At 32.7% G+C, this 16,203-nt stretch overlaps 1 protein-coding gene across 2 annotated transcripts; it reads left to right on the top strand.

Annotated features, from left to right (window-relative positions):
* The first annotated feature begins 4,207 nt into the window (after positions 1-4,207).
* LOC123220218 (disease resistance protein At4g27190-like) lies at positions 4,208-13,129 on the top strand. 2 transcript variants are annotated; one of them, XM_044642292.1, is made up of 3 exons: positions 4,208-4,447; positions 9,715-11,940; positions 12,042-13,129. In XM_044642292.1, the coding sequence occupies exons 2-3, from the start codon at positions 10,503-10,505 to the stop codon at positions 12,728-12,730; spliced, it is 2,127 nt and encodes a 708-aa protein (XP_044498227.1). In that variant the 5' UTR covers positions 4,208-4,447; positions 9,715-10,502; the 3' UTR covers positions 12,731-13,129. The 2 variants fall into 2 exon arrangements, with proteins under 2 accessions (XP_044498227.1, XP_044498226.1); XM_044642291.1 differs by having other exon boundaries at positions 4,213-4,447; positions 12,036-13,129.
* The last annotated feature ends 3,074 nt before the right edge of the window (positions 13,130-16,203 follow it).

Here is a 16,203-nt window from a genome sequence, read left to right on the forward strand (position 1 = left end):
AGACCCGCAAACTCTTTTAAATTTTAGATAACCCCCTAAAAAATTTTATAAAGACCTCTGACATTTTCAAAAATTACAATGTACCCCTAATATACGATTATATGATAGAAACACCTCTATATATAAGAAGAAAAGAAAAAATGGTGAGAGTAAAAGGAAAAGAAATTAAGTGGTTTCTTATATAATTAGGATATTTAAAAGATTATTTTTATTTTTTGCTAATTTATGGTTATATGATTATTTTGAAAATTGAGGTGGGAATTTTACTTCTCAATACTATAGTTTCATTAACATAGTTTAATCTTGTGCAGAAAATTGTTATTTATGTTTATTTTCGGGTAAAAATGCTATTTATACTAACTAAGGGTGGAAAAGTGTTCTATGGCTAAACCTTGGATGGGAATAGTGATTCACTTATGATTAATAATTAGAATCCTTCCTTCTTAAGTTCCCCTGAAGTGTGATCCAGCTCAAAAAAGGTGACAAAGCTGCGGCTATTTCAATTTTTTTAATGTAAAGAGAGATAGGAGAAGGGAGCAGTTAATAGTAACAATAAAATATACAAATTAGTTTTAGGCACGTTGGTTGGATAAGATAAATATTCAAAAGCTTAGTGCTCTAAACTTTTCCATTCAATGCGCATGCTGTTTTGAAAAATATGTACAACATGTTGTGTGAACAGAATTAAAAAAAATAAAAACCATAGCTGGATTATTTTGAATTTATACACAGTATATAAAAGGCAATAGGGCGAAAGAATATTTTTCCTTTAATCAAATAATTTACAAGAAGTTTTTATACACAATAACAATCATGCGAAAAAATGCAAAAGAATGAAAGATGTTAATAGTCCGCCAGCTAGCTGATTCTGTACAAAAGGATTGATCAGAAAACGATTTTCTTATATGAAAGGAGAGTTTGTTTTAATTGTTAATGGTATAAAATGGAGAGTCACATCTTGGGCTATAACAAATCTTACTGTAATTGCCCTCAGGTTAGTTTAAGTGTTAAAGATGGTCATCCAAATAATAGAGTATAATTTTAAAACTTGTTAAAACATATCGAGAAAATTTAGCTTATTTGATGAAGTGGTTGATGGGCCAACTACTTAGTGTGGTTGATTCAGATTAGAAGCATATACACACTTAATAAGAATAGTTCAACTCAGATAAAAGTTACTCATTATTTAAAAAAAAAAAATTCAAGTGATCAAGGTCGGATATATTTCTAAATTTAACACATTACAAGAATGCCTTGGATCAATTTTTAAGGTCATTGAACTGGATGAGTGTAGATGCAAAGAAATGATCAGCCTTCCTAATTTGATGGTAAATTACTTAAATTTGAAGTATATGCAAACTAGATATGCATCCTGTAATATAATTCGAAAATTAAAAAAAAAAAGACTCAAATCTAATTTAACATATATTTATTAGATCAAATCTTAAGACACATAAATGATCGAATAAATATTTTTAACAAAATTTTGTTCGCAATATCACTTAATTAAACTACTAGACATGTAGTGCAAGCATCAATGTACTTGTAGTTGATTTAGGCAGGTGTTGCATGCCCAAACATCAATGATTTGTTGTACTCTAGCGAGTCGGGCAAGTTGCCATAGACATAAAAGGGTCTTTGGGAAGGGGCAACAAGGCGTAGCGACTTAAAAGGAAGTCAAGATTGACATGGAGTGCAGATGGAGCATAATGGGAACAGATGATGGTGAGAGTAGTGCAATCGATGGGAAATAAAGGAGAAAGAGGGCAGGGTTTTGGGTGGAGGCATGGTGTATGAAGGAGGGAGAGGTATATTTAGCCATGTATGCTGAAATATCAAGTTTCAATCCTTTATTTTTGATAATACCAAACACTCATCCATGAGCAGTTAAAATTAACGGTAGTAAGGGTAAAATCATTATTTTCTCTATAATATTAAAAATAAACTAAAATATAATCTATATTTTGCCCCCCTAAACTTTAAAAACTAAAATTTTCCCCTAGCCTAAGTTTTAAAAAATGGCAGTTTCACTCTAGGGTTTTTTTTTGAAATCTCCGGCAACATCTCCAACTCCATTGCCGACGGCCTCTCCCTCCCGAAGCATCCTCTCCTTTCGACGATCTCTTTCCTCCCATTTGGAGCCCCAATCGACGTCAGAGACACCTTAGAAGATAAAGAACTTTGTCAGGGAAGACGATTCGTCTTCCTAGAAGAAGACCTCTGGGAAGACGATCGTCTTCCCACAACTTCGTTTTCATTTGGGAAGACGAACCCCGACGAAGAACTTCATCTTCTAAGGCGTCTTCGATGTCAATCGGGGCTCCAAATGAGAGGAAAGAGATCGCTGGAAGGAGAGGATGCTTCGGAAGAGAGAGGCCATCAGCAATAGAGTCGGAGATGTCGTCGAAGATTTCAAAAGGAAACCCTAGGGTGAAACTGCTATTTTTTAAAACTTAGGCTGGGAGAAACTTTTAGTTTTTAAAGTTTAGGGGGGCAAAAGGAGATAAAATTTTAAGGGATTAGAGTTCTGTTAATTTTAACTGCTCATGGGTGGGTGTTTGGTATTATCAAAGATAAAGGGTGAAAACTTGACATTTCAGCATACCTTGGGTGGGAAATAGTCCTTTGGCCACCATGTTTTTATAACTGAACTAGATGTCAACCTAGTGGAGGGAGGGATTTGGTCCAACCAATAGTTAGATTGGTTGACTGATAATTAGACCGGTTAATTGTTCAAAAATAATATTAAAAAAATTGTGTAAGTTACCATTAATTATATAATTTAACTTATTTAATATTAAAATATGATGGTATATATATTCAAATGCGATAAATAAGGTAATGAGTTTAAGTTTTCATAGTGAATTTTTGAAAAAAAAAATTAATTTTTTATGTTGATCAAGTCAAACCCAGTTTTATACCGATCCAACCGAAAGGTTTGAATGGTTTAATCCTATTCAATCCAGTTTAACTGCAAACATAATTTTCAGGTGAATTAAAACTGGTTTGGCTAACGATTGATAGTTCAATCAGTCTGATCTGGTTTTTAAAACCATGATATTTAGATTAATGGCAAAGAGGGAGGGAGGAGAAAATTTGATGTAGTGTTAAGGGTGAGTGGATCTGAGTACCTTGTGAAAATTTATGAAATTGAAACCTAAAACTTATACCATATTTCAAATTCCATTATTTAAAATATTAGAAATTTTTTTACCTCTTTTGAATTTAACTAATGTTTGTAGATACAAACATAAATATTTTTTTTATCTAGTTTTAAAAACCAAATCTTAGTATTTTTAACTTTAATACTAATTGTCTATTTCTTCCTCACTGTCAAGGGGCAAACTTAGTATTTTTAACTTTAATACTAATTGTCTATTTCTTCCTCACTGTCAAGGGGCAAACTTAGTATTTTTAACTTTAATACTTGAACAATAAAACTAAACTTGATGGGGTCATTGTAATTAAATAAGCCATAAAATAAATGAGACACATTCACTATATTTTAGATTTTCCTCTTTATGATAAATTTAGTCAACAACTAATTACCACAGTCCAAGTCACGGTAAAATCCTTCATTTCTTTAAATCGCTCCTTTTCCTTTCATTTTTGCCCTACCACTTTGTTTCATTATTTTTTCAAAAGCTATATATATAAATGAACAAAGAAAAGTAACACTCATGTCTTTCTTTATTCAATTTCTTTGATTCCATTTTCTCAGATTTTTATAATCAAATGGACCCTACAACCCATTTCACATTTAGATCCCGATTCCAGTTTTCATTCTGGTACTTTACAAGGTGATGTCGGGAATCAATACCTGCAGGTTTCATGAAATTGAAATTAAACCCTACTTGTGATTGATCGATTTCAGATAGAAACCTGAACTGAAAGCCATCGATTTCGGATAAGTTCTTTTGCACACCCCTCTGTAGCATGTCTTGATTGAGAATTGAAATATTGGCGAGTGGGGATTTGGTGGCGAGCGGTTGGGCTAGGTGGGTAATAGGGAGAAAAGAGCATTTAAGAGAGAAATAAGGAGGGATATTGTTGATTTTTCACCAATTATTGAAGGATATTTTGTACTTTTCATCAATTATTGAAGGATACTTTGGATTTTCAATCAACAGTACATTTAAAACTAACAAAATCCACTGAAGATATCGGAACACAGACAGGAAAACAGACTTTGCAAACTTCAAGGGTAGGAAAATTATTCATCAAAGTTTGGGTGGACACTATTCAGGCCTCCTAAAAGAAAAAAATACATAAAGCAAAGTTGTCCTGTCTGGCCCGCGTGAAAATATTTAATTGTACGTTGACTGACTTACTGTGTGAACTGGTTTTGATCAATTCATGATGCATTTTGAAGAACTTCGTCCAGTTTTTAGATGCTTCAGAGCTACTGAGAAGAACAAGCAGAGGAAGTAACTAGGCAAATTTTCAGGTGTGCTCTTAACTTGTTAACTTAAATTACCCAGTGCTGCTTTAGAATAGTTATATTTACTCTGTGAGGACCCAAGATCTCTTCTTCTAATGAATTTTATAATGTGATATTAATGTTATTAATAATCATTTTGTTCAGAAAATTATGCATCTGGAAAGAGATATAATATGCATCGTAGAAGAATTAGTCTGAAGAAATAATATATGTTGAAACTTTTTGTCTTTTTGCTTTTTTTTTTTTTTGGTCCCTTTTATTCCTTTTTAACTACAAACTCTCGAAGTATAATAAAATAGAGGGACATAGATTTCAATTAGCAGAAAGTTTTAGCCTTCAGGATCAAATGAGAGTAATTCTTTTTCGGTTTTTTTGACCAGGAATACACTCTGAATTTGTGATAGTTTGGTTTTTTTTTTTTTTCCTTCTATATTTATATAGAAAGTATGAATTTATTAGCACTTGTATCGCATTTTCAAAGTTGTCTGAGCCCATATAATGATTTCTTCAATTTTTTTTTGGTTCATATTTGTCCTACTGTAATATTACTTCTAAATAAAACAATATCATGTAAACCACTAAGATAATTAGTGTGTTGATTCTTAATACTCCCCCTTGACATTAATTATCTCTTTGATCTCTTTTCTTGAGATCATTCCAAGTTGCTTTCCAAATTTCTGCAACTTCGCACTGTTGAGATTTTAGAGAAAATGTTTGCCACTTGGTCTTCTGAGTTCACTCGTATCACTCTAATATTTCCTCTTGGTGTCTTTTCTTATATGAAGTGATATTGTATTGTAATATCTCACCTGACCGAGTACCCTCTAAGTGTCCCCAGACGAAAACTTTAAATATTCAGGCTTGGGAAGTTTGTGTAATAAAGCATAACTATCCTTAAAAGTCAATTTAAAATTAAAAATCTAAAAGACACATCGCATACAAAACCCTGAATAATAACTTGTACTCAATTTATGCTCATACACAAATTGAGACTTCATTAATTGAAGAAAAATCACTTTATAAACAAAGAACTCAAAATGCGAATACTTTGTCATGTATGAATCATAAATAAATATTTTAAAATTTGAGCTTCAACATGAATGTAAATTTTTAACTAAATTAAAATATCTATTTTCCCTCATTACTCCTCCCGATGTTTGCTTGCAATACATCGCTTCATCTGTCACGTGCAAAAATTAAAAGGGCTGAGCGCTAATTATTCAGTAAGGCATCAATCAGTCTAGCCTAAATGTAATGTTTTAGAGCTACACTTAAACTTAGTTGGCACATAACATCACATCTAAAATGCATCATGCATTTATTCACTTCATAACATGACACAAATAATTTCTTATCTCAACAAATTCATGCCTTATGCATCTTAATGTCATGTACACAAATAATACTTAGAAAACTTTTGCTTCGAAAATCTTTTCTCTTTGTCGATCAAACTAAACTGAAGCATAGATTCAACACTCTAATAAGTGAGTTAAATATTCTCTTGGAGACCCTTTTCCATGTACACAAACTTTGAATTGCTCTCTAACTCTTGCCCTATTACGGGCTTATGCATAAGTTGCTCAACAAGTTACTCACCGCAACATTTTTCTTTGAAAAATGAAAACTTTCTCTCCTAAAAAGCATGTACAATGAGCCTTTTAAAACTTAAACTATTGTACTCAGGACTAAGATCCCCTTTGGCATACTTTTACTCAACTCAAAAGTATGGATACATGCACTATAAGCTTCACATGCGTAGATATGTTAACATGCTTAATACACTTTAAAATGCATCTAAATCCTGCACACATTCATCAAGCATTTCATACTCTACTTAGAACATACATAACTATCATAAAAATATTTTAATTACTCATTTGTCATGCATCAAGTTTAAAAACATGCTCGAAATTCTTATTCTTATGTATGGTTGAATTCAAGTCTAGTCAAACTCTATCTCGCCTTAAAGTTGTTCAAGCTCAGTTCGATCAAAGGAAGCTGAGCTTTGAGCTAAGCTCAAAGCTATAGCCAAGTAAAAAATAAGTAAAACAATATTATTTTGAAATGTATTAGTCAAAACGATGTCTTTTTAATTGATTCGTATCAAATTTGAATCGAATACTCCTAAAGCTTGAGCTCAAAAATATTTAACTCTCAATTCAAGCTTTGAGTCGAACTTGTTTCAAGCTTGAACTCGAATTGAGCTCATTTTAAACTCGTTCGAATCAAACTCATATTCGAGCTCTAATAAGTTCGACTCTAATTAAACCCTATTCTTACGATTAGAGCTCAAAAACATTTAAGGCATTTATTGGAAAGGGCCAAAACATGCTTTAAGAAGCTTCTCGAACCAAAACAAGGCAATTCCTCGAAATAATTTTTTATGTTGCAACATTGAAATTTTGCTCAATCCACGACTAGCATACTCTGCCTTGCATGCCACGAAATCTTTATGGATCGATAAAAACCAGCCCTAATCTATAAGGCTAGGATTCATCTACAATATTCATCATATATTCTCAATTAAAACATTATAATCCAAGTCAACATAATTAGGGCAAACAAACCGCATTTGCATAATATGCCATAGTCCAATCTTCCTTTGACATATCTCAAAATTCTTCAAATTGCTTCCAAGTGAACTTTCTTTGGATTTTGCCATGGTTTTCTTGTGCTTCACATTCATGTATTATGATAAACCCTTTGACAAATCTTATATCGACAAAGCACGAGAAATATGTTAGTTCTATTTGTACTCTGTCTGTATAACCCACATTGTTTGGAGATGAAAAGATTTGACTAGTTAAATAGTCTAAATTCCTTAAATTGTCAAGATAAGTTTTGGATTGCAAAGTTTAGAGCAAAACCATAATAGACGATGTGTCCAAATGGACAATATCTTAATAATGAGTCTGGCTATTGGACTAGTGATATTACATGTATTTTAATCAGGTTCTACAACAACTTCTCTTCTTCAAGTATCTTTTGCAAATCTTCTTCTAACTTTTTATAATCAAGTAACACTACATGTTGTGAAGTCCACCACGATGAACCTTCATCAAACACAACATTTAGTGGTAGTTGGATCACAACACCTCCATTCTTTTCTTCTTTCATCTTAACTAGATGAAATACATATGACCACCTTCTTGTCAAACTTACTAAGTAGATGATCAGATATAAACACATAGCTAACATAATCAAATACTCTAAAATGACCCACTGCAGGTAATCAATCTCCATAATCAAAGGAGGCCATAATCCCAATTTCAGTTTTGGAAGTCTATTGATTATGTGAATTCTTGTTCTCATACATTCAACCTAGAAATGACCAAGAACGTTTTAGCACATAGCATGCTAGAACTTAGCTAGAATTTTCAATTTTTTTTATGAATCAAACCCAAACATACCTAGATTAATCACCAATAAAAGTCACCATATAATGCAAGTCATTTATTGACAATTGTTTTACCTTCCCAAATACATCTGAAATAATTAACTCTAGCAGTTGCTTGGCTCAAAAGGTTGACTCCTCATATGACAGTTGATATGTTTTTCTGTATTGACAAACAACACATATAGTATAAGTGTCAACATTAATATCAGGTAGTCCTTTCAAAGAAGACTTTGTCATCATAATCTTCAACTTGTGATAATTAACAAATCAAGTAAACTCTTTTTTCCTACCTTCATCCCTGAAAGGAGCTAACAAATGAAGTGTAATCTTTTTTCAAGTCGCGAATGAGAAATAGTCGCATGCATGTTTCATTGATCTTCTCATTTGCATCTAACTTTGAAATTTCAACAAAAAGGTTTTTTACAAGTAAAAAATATTCTAAAATTGTCATACCTTCTAGTGTCACTATTTCTTACTTATTTTCCAAAAGTTGTAGCCTTTTTGTACTCTTTTTGGTTTTAAAAAAAACTCTCAGGAGTCTCCCAAACTTTTCTTGAAGGGTTGACATCACAAAATGATCAGTGAATTCCTTGCTAATTGATGTCCTTCAGACAAAGAGAGCCTTTCCACACTTGATCTTCCATTTCCTTCATGATTCGACATTTTCAGAATTTCTGTTAAAACATTAGTGACTAGGTCCCACAAGTCTTGTCCTTGAAGGCAGGCTTCCATACACAATCTTCAATACTTGTATTTTGTTGCTACAAGTTTCTCAACACCATATTGTGTATGAGTAATATTTCCTTCATTTCCCAACTCCATATAGTAGATTAAAAATTTCCTGTCAACAACAATTCAATCTTCTCCAATGAAAGAAGCAAAGAACCTCAACCTTGCTATGATGCCATGTAACAAAAAAGGACAGGAAATTCTAAATAAAGTAAGAAGAAATTGATATTTAGATAACAATCTAAATTTCTTATTGAAGCATGTAAAAAGATTACTTCATATGCTTAAATTTATAGACTTTAGAGTTAACAAACTCTCTTAAAGAAAAACATTAAAAACTTCCACAAAATCCTACCAGTATAGAGCAAAATCTCTTTTATTAACTGCTCACTATTGACTTAATCTATCCCGAAAAAATAGTAACAAAAACTAAAATTTGAAAACAGTAAAAATAATATTAGGGATGCATTTAATTATTTTTAACCAATTTTGTGGGCATTAAATGGTACCATATATGATACTAAACTCTCTCTCTCTCTCTTTCTCTCTCTCTCTATTTATACATACATACATACATACATACATATATATATTGTTGTATAGTGGTGAACCCAAATTCTATAAGAGTTTACAAAATTGATCTTGTAGCCTAACACCGATCTCATATGGGGTGTGAGGGTTTGCCCTGCAGTGGACTACATGATTCAATGGATAAAGTTCTTGTTTAACTTAAGTAAATGCAACAGCCATCTAATAGAATAAGAGTGACCGACAACAAGTGTGACCTACTGCAAACCTATATCAAGAATCTGTGAACCGAGATATATCACATAAAAGTTGTATTAAAGGGTATGTGCAGACATATATTAAGAGTGCTGCAAATAAAATAAATAAATAAACACCCCTTCACCTTGTAATAATCTTCTTGAAATTTTCCTTTTCATGCGCTGGAATTTTTTTCCCATATGGGCTTTCCAAGTAAATCCTATATTCTTTGTTTTGTGTATTTTGCATTTCTTTGTTGTTTCCTCTACTTTATGTTTCATAACATAAAAGAATCTTAATCTTAATCAGCAATTCTCTCTAGTTTAATCAGGTGTTTTATCAGCTTGTTAAGCATATATTAAATCTTCAATGATATTTGCAGGATGCCCGATCCAGTGGCTTTAACGCAAACAGTCGTAGCTGGAGCCGATTTTGGAATTAAACAAGGCACTGGCACTATCAGCTATCTGAAGAGGAAACACGGCTACTTCAAAAATATCACAACGAATTATAACAAACTTGACGAGGAATATAAAAAACTTTGCACTCGAGAGGAAGATACAAAAATCAGACTGGAGAGATACGAAACAGAAGTGGATGAGACACGGGAAAGCATATTATGGCGGGAAAAAGTGGAAAAGATGAAAGATGAAGTCGAAGCATTGATGAATGAGTATCGAAATCGTCCTTCCGGGCGTAGACACTATTATTATCTCATGAAACTTGGTAAAAGAATTGTGAAGAAGACAGAGGAGGTAGTTTCTCTAACGAATGACAGGGAAAAAATACCCAATATAATGGTTAAGAAGTCGCCCGTTCCACACACAAGCAATCCTACCAACAAAATTAGTGAATTCCCATCTGTTGAAGAAGCTGTTAAAATGCTACAAGAGTATCTGAGAGAAGAAAATATCAAAACAATTGGTGTAAGGGGACCCATAGGGGTTGGGAAAAGTACCATAATGAATCGGCTGCAGCAAGAAATTGAGAAATCTAATGACTTTGACTTTGTGTTTTTGGTGAAGGTGGGCAGGGAAGGCGATGAAGGAGACATACAACATGAGCTTCTGAAGCGGCTCAAGGAAAAGCCCAAAGAACTCAGCGATGAAGAAAAAAAGAACAGGATTTATGAAAAGCTGAAGAGCTACCAGAAGTATTTATTGTTGCTTGATGAAGTTTTTTGCAAATATTGACTTGGAAAAAGTCGGCATTAATGATGAACATAAGGGAAAGATGGTCATTGCATCGAGGTATAAACAAGTGTTTATGGGCATGAATGAAGTTATAGAAGTGAAGAGACTGTCAGACATTGATGCCCAAAATATGTTCTGGGATAGAGTTGGCAAGGAATTGAAGGATAATCCACACATCAAGAGAGAGGCAGAATTGATTATCAAGTTCTGCAGTGGCATGCCATATCTCATAAAGTTGATAGGAAATTACTTGACTAAAATGAGTCCGGCAGAAGATGTAAACCTTCCAGCAGTATGGCGAAACACATGGGATGAATTAACATCACCGACTGGGGAGCCCAAGGGAGATTTGGAAACAGTTTACAAGTCCCTAAAACTTGAAATTGACAGGCTGAAAACAAATGACAAATCTTGCTTTCTATATTTGGCAAGTTTTCCCTCTACCTATGAACTTCTTCATGATAATATAATTGAATGTTGGAGAGCTGAACAATTATTAAAGGATTTCGAAAAGCTCGGGGTGGCCCGTGACCGTGGGAGCAGTCTATTGGTGTATTTTCTCAACCATTTTCTTTTGGAAAAGGGAACCAAGGAGGCTCAATATAAGATGTTCGAGTTTTATCAACGACTCGCCTCTAGATTTGCCAAAAATGACAAAAATTATATTCGAGAACCAAGGATCTTAATGATGGGCGATTCATTCCCAGACCCTTCGCCAGAGGAATGCAATTTTGAAGGAACCTCGACATTGTTACTTCAGGAAATTAGTTGCTTTCCACAGTTTCCATCACCAGTCTATGAACTTCTTCGACTTCTTGAATTGTATAAAGCAAAGATTAAAAATCTTCCATCATCAATCTCCAGTTTGAAAAATCTCAGAGGAATGTACTTAAAGTATTGTGATCAATTAAGAGTGCTCTGCGATGAGGTGGGAGAACTTCAGAATCTCGAAATTCTTGACATACGTCACACTGGAATTTATAATTTGCCTCCAGTAGTAGGAAATTTGACTACTCTTAAGTGTTTGAGAGTTTCATTTAGGAATAATGTCACGAACCAAGTTAATGGTTGGGCAAGGGAGATGATTTCTCCCAAGGTAATTGCACGGCTTCATTCACTGGAAGAGTTGGGTATTGATGCAAATCCAACTGATGGGAGATGGGATCAAATTGTAGGGAGTATTGTTACGGAAGTTGCTACTCTTAAAGAATTAACCACTCTCTGTTTCTACTTTCCTACGGTGAAAAGCTTCAAGAAATTTATTAGTGAAAGTAAGTCATGGAATCGGAAACATGAGTGGAAACCTGAAAGACTCAGATCATTCAATATCATTGTTGGTCAGCAGCAAGAAGATTCTCTTATTGAATTTGACAGCTCTAGATGGTCAGCTGAAAAACTGTTGAGATTCTCTTCAGGTGATTTTATTCTATTGTAATATCAAGATTTTTATTAAATACTTGATGAACAGACTTTAATTTAAATTCATCTTTATATGACTATATACAAACAGGTGAAGGTGAAGACTTTCCTGATGCGATTTTGAAGGTATTGAAGCAAGCATTTTCTTTTGAGCTAATTGCTCATAAAGCCGCCAATTTATCAGTGTTCAGTGCTGACAATCTAACAGGGCTTCAAGTTTGTACAATTAAAAATTGTCCTGAAATGAAAAGCATTATTGATGGTAGTGACGCTGCGTTTCAATGCCTAAATAAGTTGTACATAGATGATCTTCCGAAATTGGAGCATATTTGGAAAAATCCAACAGTATCATCGAGTAGGCTTACCAAGCTCACAAATTTAAAGCTAAAAGGATGCCGCAGTTTAAGAGTTCTATTCTCAGGGACTATGGTTTTGGGCCTTAACCAGTTGCAGCAGATTCAAATTGAGGACTGCCAAGCCATTGAAGAAATTATAGGGGACGGAAGTGTAGTTGCTTCTGGGGCCTTACCTAAGTTGAAGGAGTTGGAACTCGTTAATCTTCCCTTATTGTTTAACATATGCAATGATGCAACATTGACCTGGAAATCTTTGGAAATGTTGAAGATTGACGCATGTGTGGAGCTAAAAAATTTCCCATCTACTTTCCAAAGGGCAGAGAAATTGAGATCGATTTATTGCACCGAAGATCCATGGAAGCAGTTGGTTTGGCCCAATGACAACAATGTTACAAAAAATCGTTTCCAAAATCTGCGTCGATCCTTTTGAGGTATAACTTAAAATACACAACCCCTTTCTATATATTTTTTTGCTTCTGTGTTTGATGGTAATCACCAAAGTTTAAAGGACTAATTTACCGGCATGGATTTGCGGATGGAAATACAGTTGTTTTAGTCCACTTGAATGAACCTCTTTCCAGGGGCATGCTGCTGTATGTCAATTTTCCTTTTCCCCCCACCCCCCTTTTGGTTCTGCTTCTGGATATTGCCAGTTTTTGAATTTCCTTTTTGGAGTTTGGTTCATAGTTGGTAAAGTTGGCAAGTTCTTTAATTTCTTTCTAAGATCTGAGTGTGATTTGGAATAAAGAGTTGTGTTATATATGTGAGAAGAGTAGAGCTCTTAATTTCATTTTGATTAATGATTGAGTAACGATTTGGATTTTCTCCCTCTTTGGATGTTTTTTAAATTTTTCTTATTGAATTTTTGTCCTTTGAATTCTTCTAATCTTTTCACATTTCTTATTGAATTTTTTGTCACCAACTAATATATGTAATTTAGAGTTTTGTACATGATATTTTAGTAGCAGTGATATTAGTTAATTAATCCTGATATCCATTACCATGAAAGATAAAATAAATATATGAAGAATTGGATACATAGTGGCTTTGGTCTACTGCACGAGAGTTTATATATATTAGTAACTCCGAGAAGGTGCTCTTGTAGAATGTGAATAGAGTTTACAAGATAGGTGTCTTGATAAGAATTTAATTTTGAAAAACAGTATGAAGAGAGTAGCTAAATTTTTATGGAAGTCTCATCACGTATCTTAAAATAATGTTCATCTAATCTTAAGCATCAAATGTTAATTATATGAAGTTGTACATTTGATTTACTATTCGTTTTTCCTCTCTTTCTTCTCATCTCTCCCTTTTCCCTAATACTTTTCATCAGATGAGAAAACTTAGTTATAATCTGATTAGTTACATTTTAAATTCAAATTTCATTACTTATTATAAACAAGATAACAATCCAAACTTGATAAGACAAAAAGTTATTGTTTTCTATTGTAAGCGAGTGACACAAAATAAATATAACTAACAGATTGCACTCTCTAGACAATGGATGTCCAATTGTAGGTCAAGTTCTAGGTTGCTACTTAAGATAGTCGTTTCACTGAGAGTTATTTCACGGGTTGGAGTTTATCATATAACACTTGCTATTTTGTTTGTCTAGCTTTTATATTCGTTCTAATTGTATTTAAATTTCTAATTTTTATCTCTCTTAGTGCTCCGTCAATTATTATCCGACTTTTTGTTGAAGATGTTTAATTACTACAAGCGCATGGTTTCCACCTTATTGTCCTCACAATTACAAAGCATTAACTTCATCGCAATTAGCAATCCCAATTATGCTTATCAATAGAAAGTAATGTCTTTTCACCTGTCTCACCTAGTTTTTTAGTAACATTTGGTCAAGTTATGTGTTATCCTCATTTTCGATTATAATTTTGCACTACTTATACGTTCCTGAGGTATCTATTTGTTGGATATAAAATAAATTTCTATCAAGTACAAAAAATGAGATTGTATATTATAGAATTTAAAACAATAATTTGCATAATACTAAAACCAGAGATTGTATATTATAGAATTTAAAACAAAAATTTGCAGAATATTAAAACCAACCTCTCCTTATTGCTAGTGTTGAGTTGCTACAAAATATCAATTGATTCATCCTTGAATCCCAATTTTTTCCAGGTGATTTGATTTACACAATGATGTTGTATGGGTTATGAAAAATATGTTCAACCAATGGAGCTCACATAAAAACTGAATATATACATCTTACCATTAAAGATGTAACTAAAGAAGAAAAAAAGTGGGGGAATTATAAACCACTCATTCACTTTACCAACTACTTTTAACAGTGACATGAATAAAGAGAAACCATCATTCTCCCACTTAGTCTGTAATCTATGAATCTATATACTAAAGTAAAAAAATAAAATACACAAATCATGATTATAAATCCTCCAAGAACGAGTATTATTTTTCATATATCACAATGTATACCATTTCTTTATAACTTAATGAAAAAATCTTATGTTTATTATAGATTCAAAATGATTGTTATTCTCAATAAAAATGTATACATAAAACGAGAAAAAAACAAATCAATTGATAAACTGAATAAGAGTTTCATTACACAATGAAACCAACTTCTATCATAATTACAATATGAGACCAATTCTCGTTCGTATTATATGATCCTTAAAACTCTTTGATGGTATGTTTTTTGTCAAATGATCAGCAATCATCAACATGAGACTAATTGACAAATTGCTTTTATTATTTTTGGCCAAGAAAATAGTAGTTGAATTAACACAATAGATCTTTAGTGGTTTAATGATAGAACCATACACCATGTGATATAACCTCAAAATAAGAGATGAACTTAACCTTCATAGTAGATGTAGCATCCAATGACTATTTGGCACTCCTCCAAGATATGGCTCCATCAACAAACATGAAAATATACCCAAAAGTTTATTTTCTTAAATCAACACAGTCAGTCAAATCCAAATAAAAGTAACTAGCTCCTAATTATTAGTTCATTTATACATAAGCATATATTCATTTGTTTCTTGAAAGTACTGCATCACTTTCTTTGTAGCTCTCTAGTGGTCTACAATTAGGTTACTCTAATATCTCCCAAACATCCTAATAGCAAATACAATGTGAGACCTTGTATAGACCTAAGCATACATGAAACTTCTAATGGTTGAAGCATAAGGAATGTTCTATATTCGTTTCTTTCAAGTTCATTTTTCAAACATTGGTTCAAACTGAACTTGTCATCATTCACAATGGTATTAAACTTAATGAACAATCTTTCATCTGAATTCTCTCTAAAACGTTATTGATATAAGTTTTTTAAGACAGACTTATAACACCTTGAGATATGTTCCCATGGATTTAATGCCATTGACATAAGAAGTCTTACCCATATCCTTCCTATTAATATTTTTAGAAAGAATTTTTTTAATGCCATAAAGCAACCTATTATAATTGGCTGCAAGTAAAATATCATCCACAGATAAAACAATGAAACAAATTTTGCTCCCACTAACCTTTTGATATATGTGTTGATCTATGTTCTTTATGAAATTGAATAAAGAGATGCAACACCCCCTCCAGAAGTAATGCCCTCTAGAAAAAAACGTCACTAAATTGACTATTTTGAGTATGCATTAAATAGAAACAATTAAGAATAACTCAAATAATTAAATAAAATCTCATTTATTAAAAATGATAAATTACTAAAATACCCTTTATCAAAACTAAATCAGAAGCATTCAAAAGATGTCGTAATATGAAATCATAAACTAAAAAGATAAAATGTGCAGTGTGATACATCTATGAAAAATTGAATAAATAAAAGTTGAAAAGACTGAAATACCTTGAATACTCTACACCAACAGATCGTCGTTCTTCCTATAACCATCACAATCACATGTATCT

The sequence above is a fragment of the Mangifera indica genome, chromosome 7 (assembly GCF_011075055.1).
Source record: "Mangifera indica cultivar Alphonso chromosome 7, CATAS_Mindica_2.1, whole genome shotgun sequence".
NCBI classification, from domain to species: domain Eukaryota; kingdom Viridiplantae; phylum Streptophyta; class Magnoliopsida; order Sapindales; family Anacardiaceae; genus Mangifera; species Mangifera indica.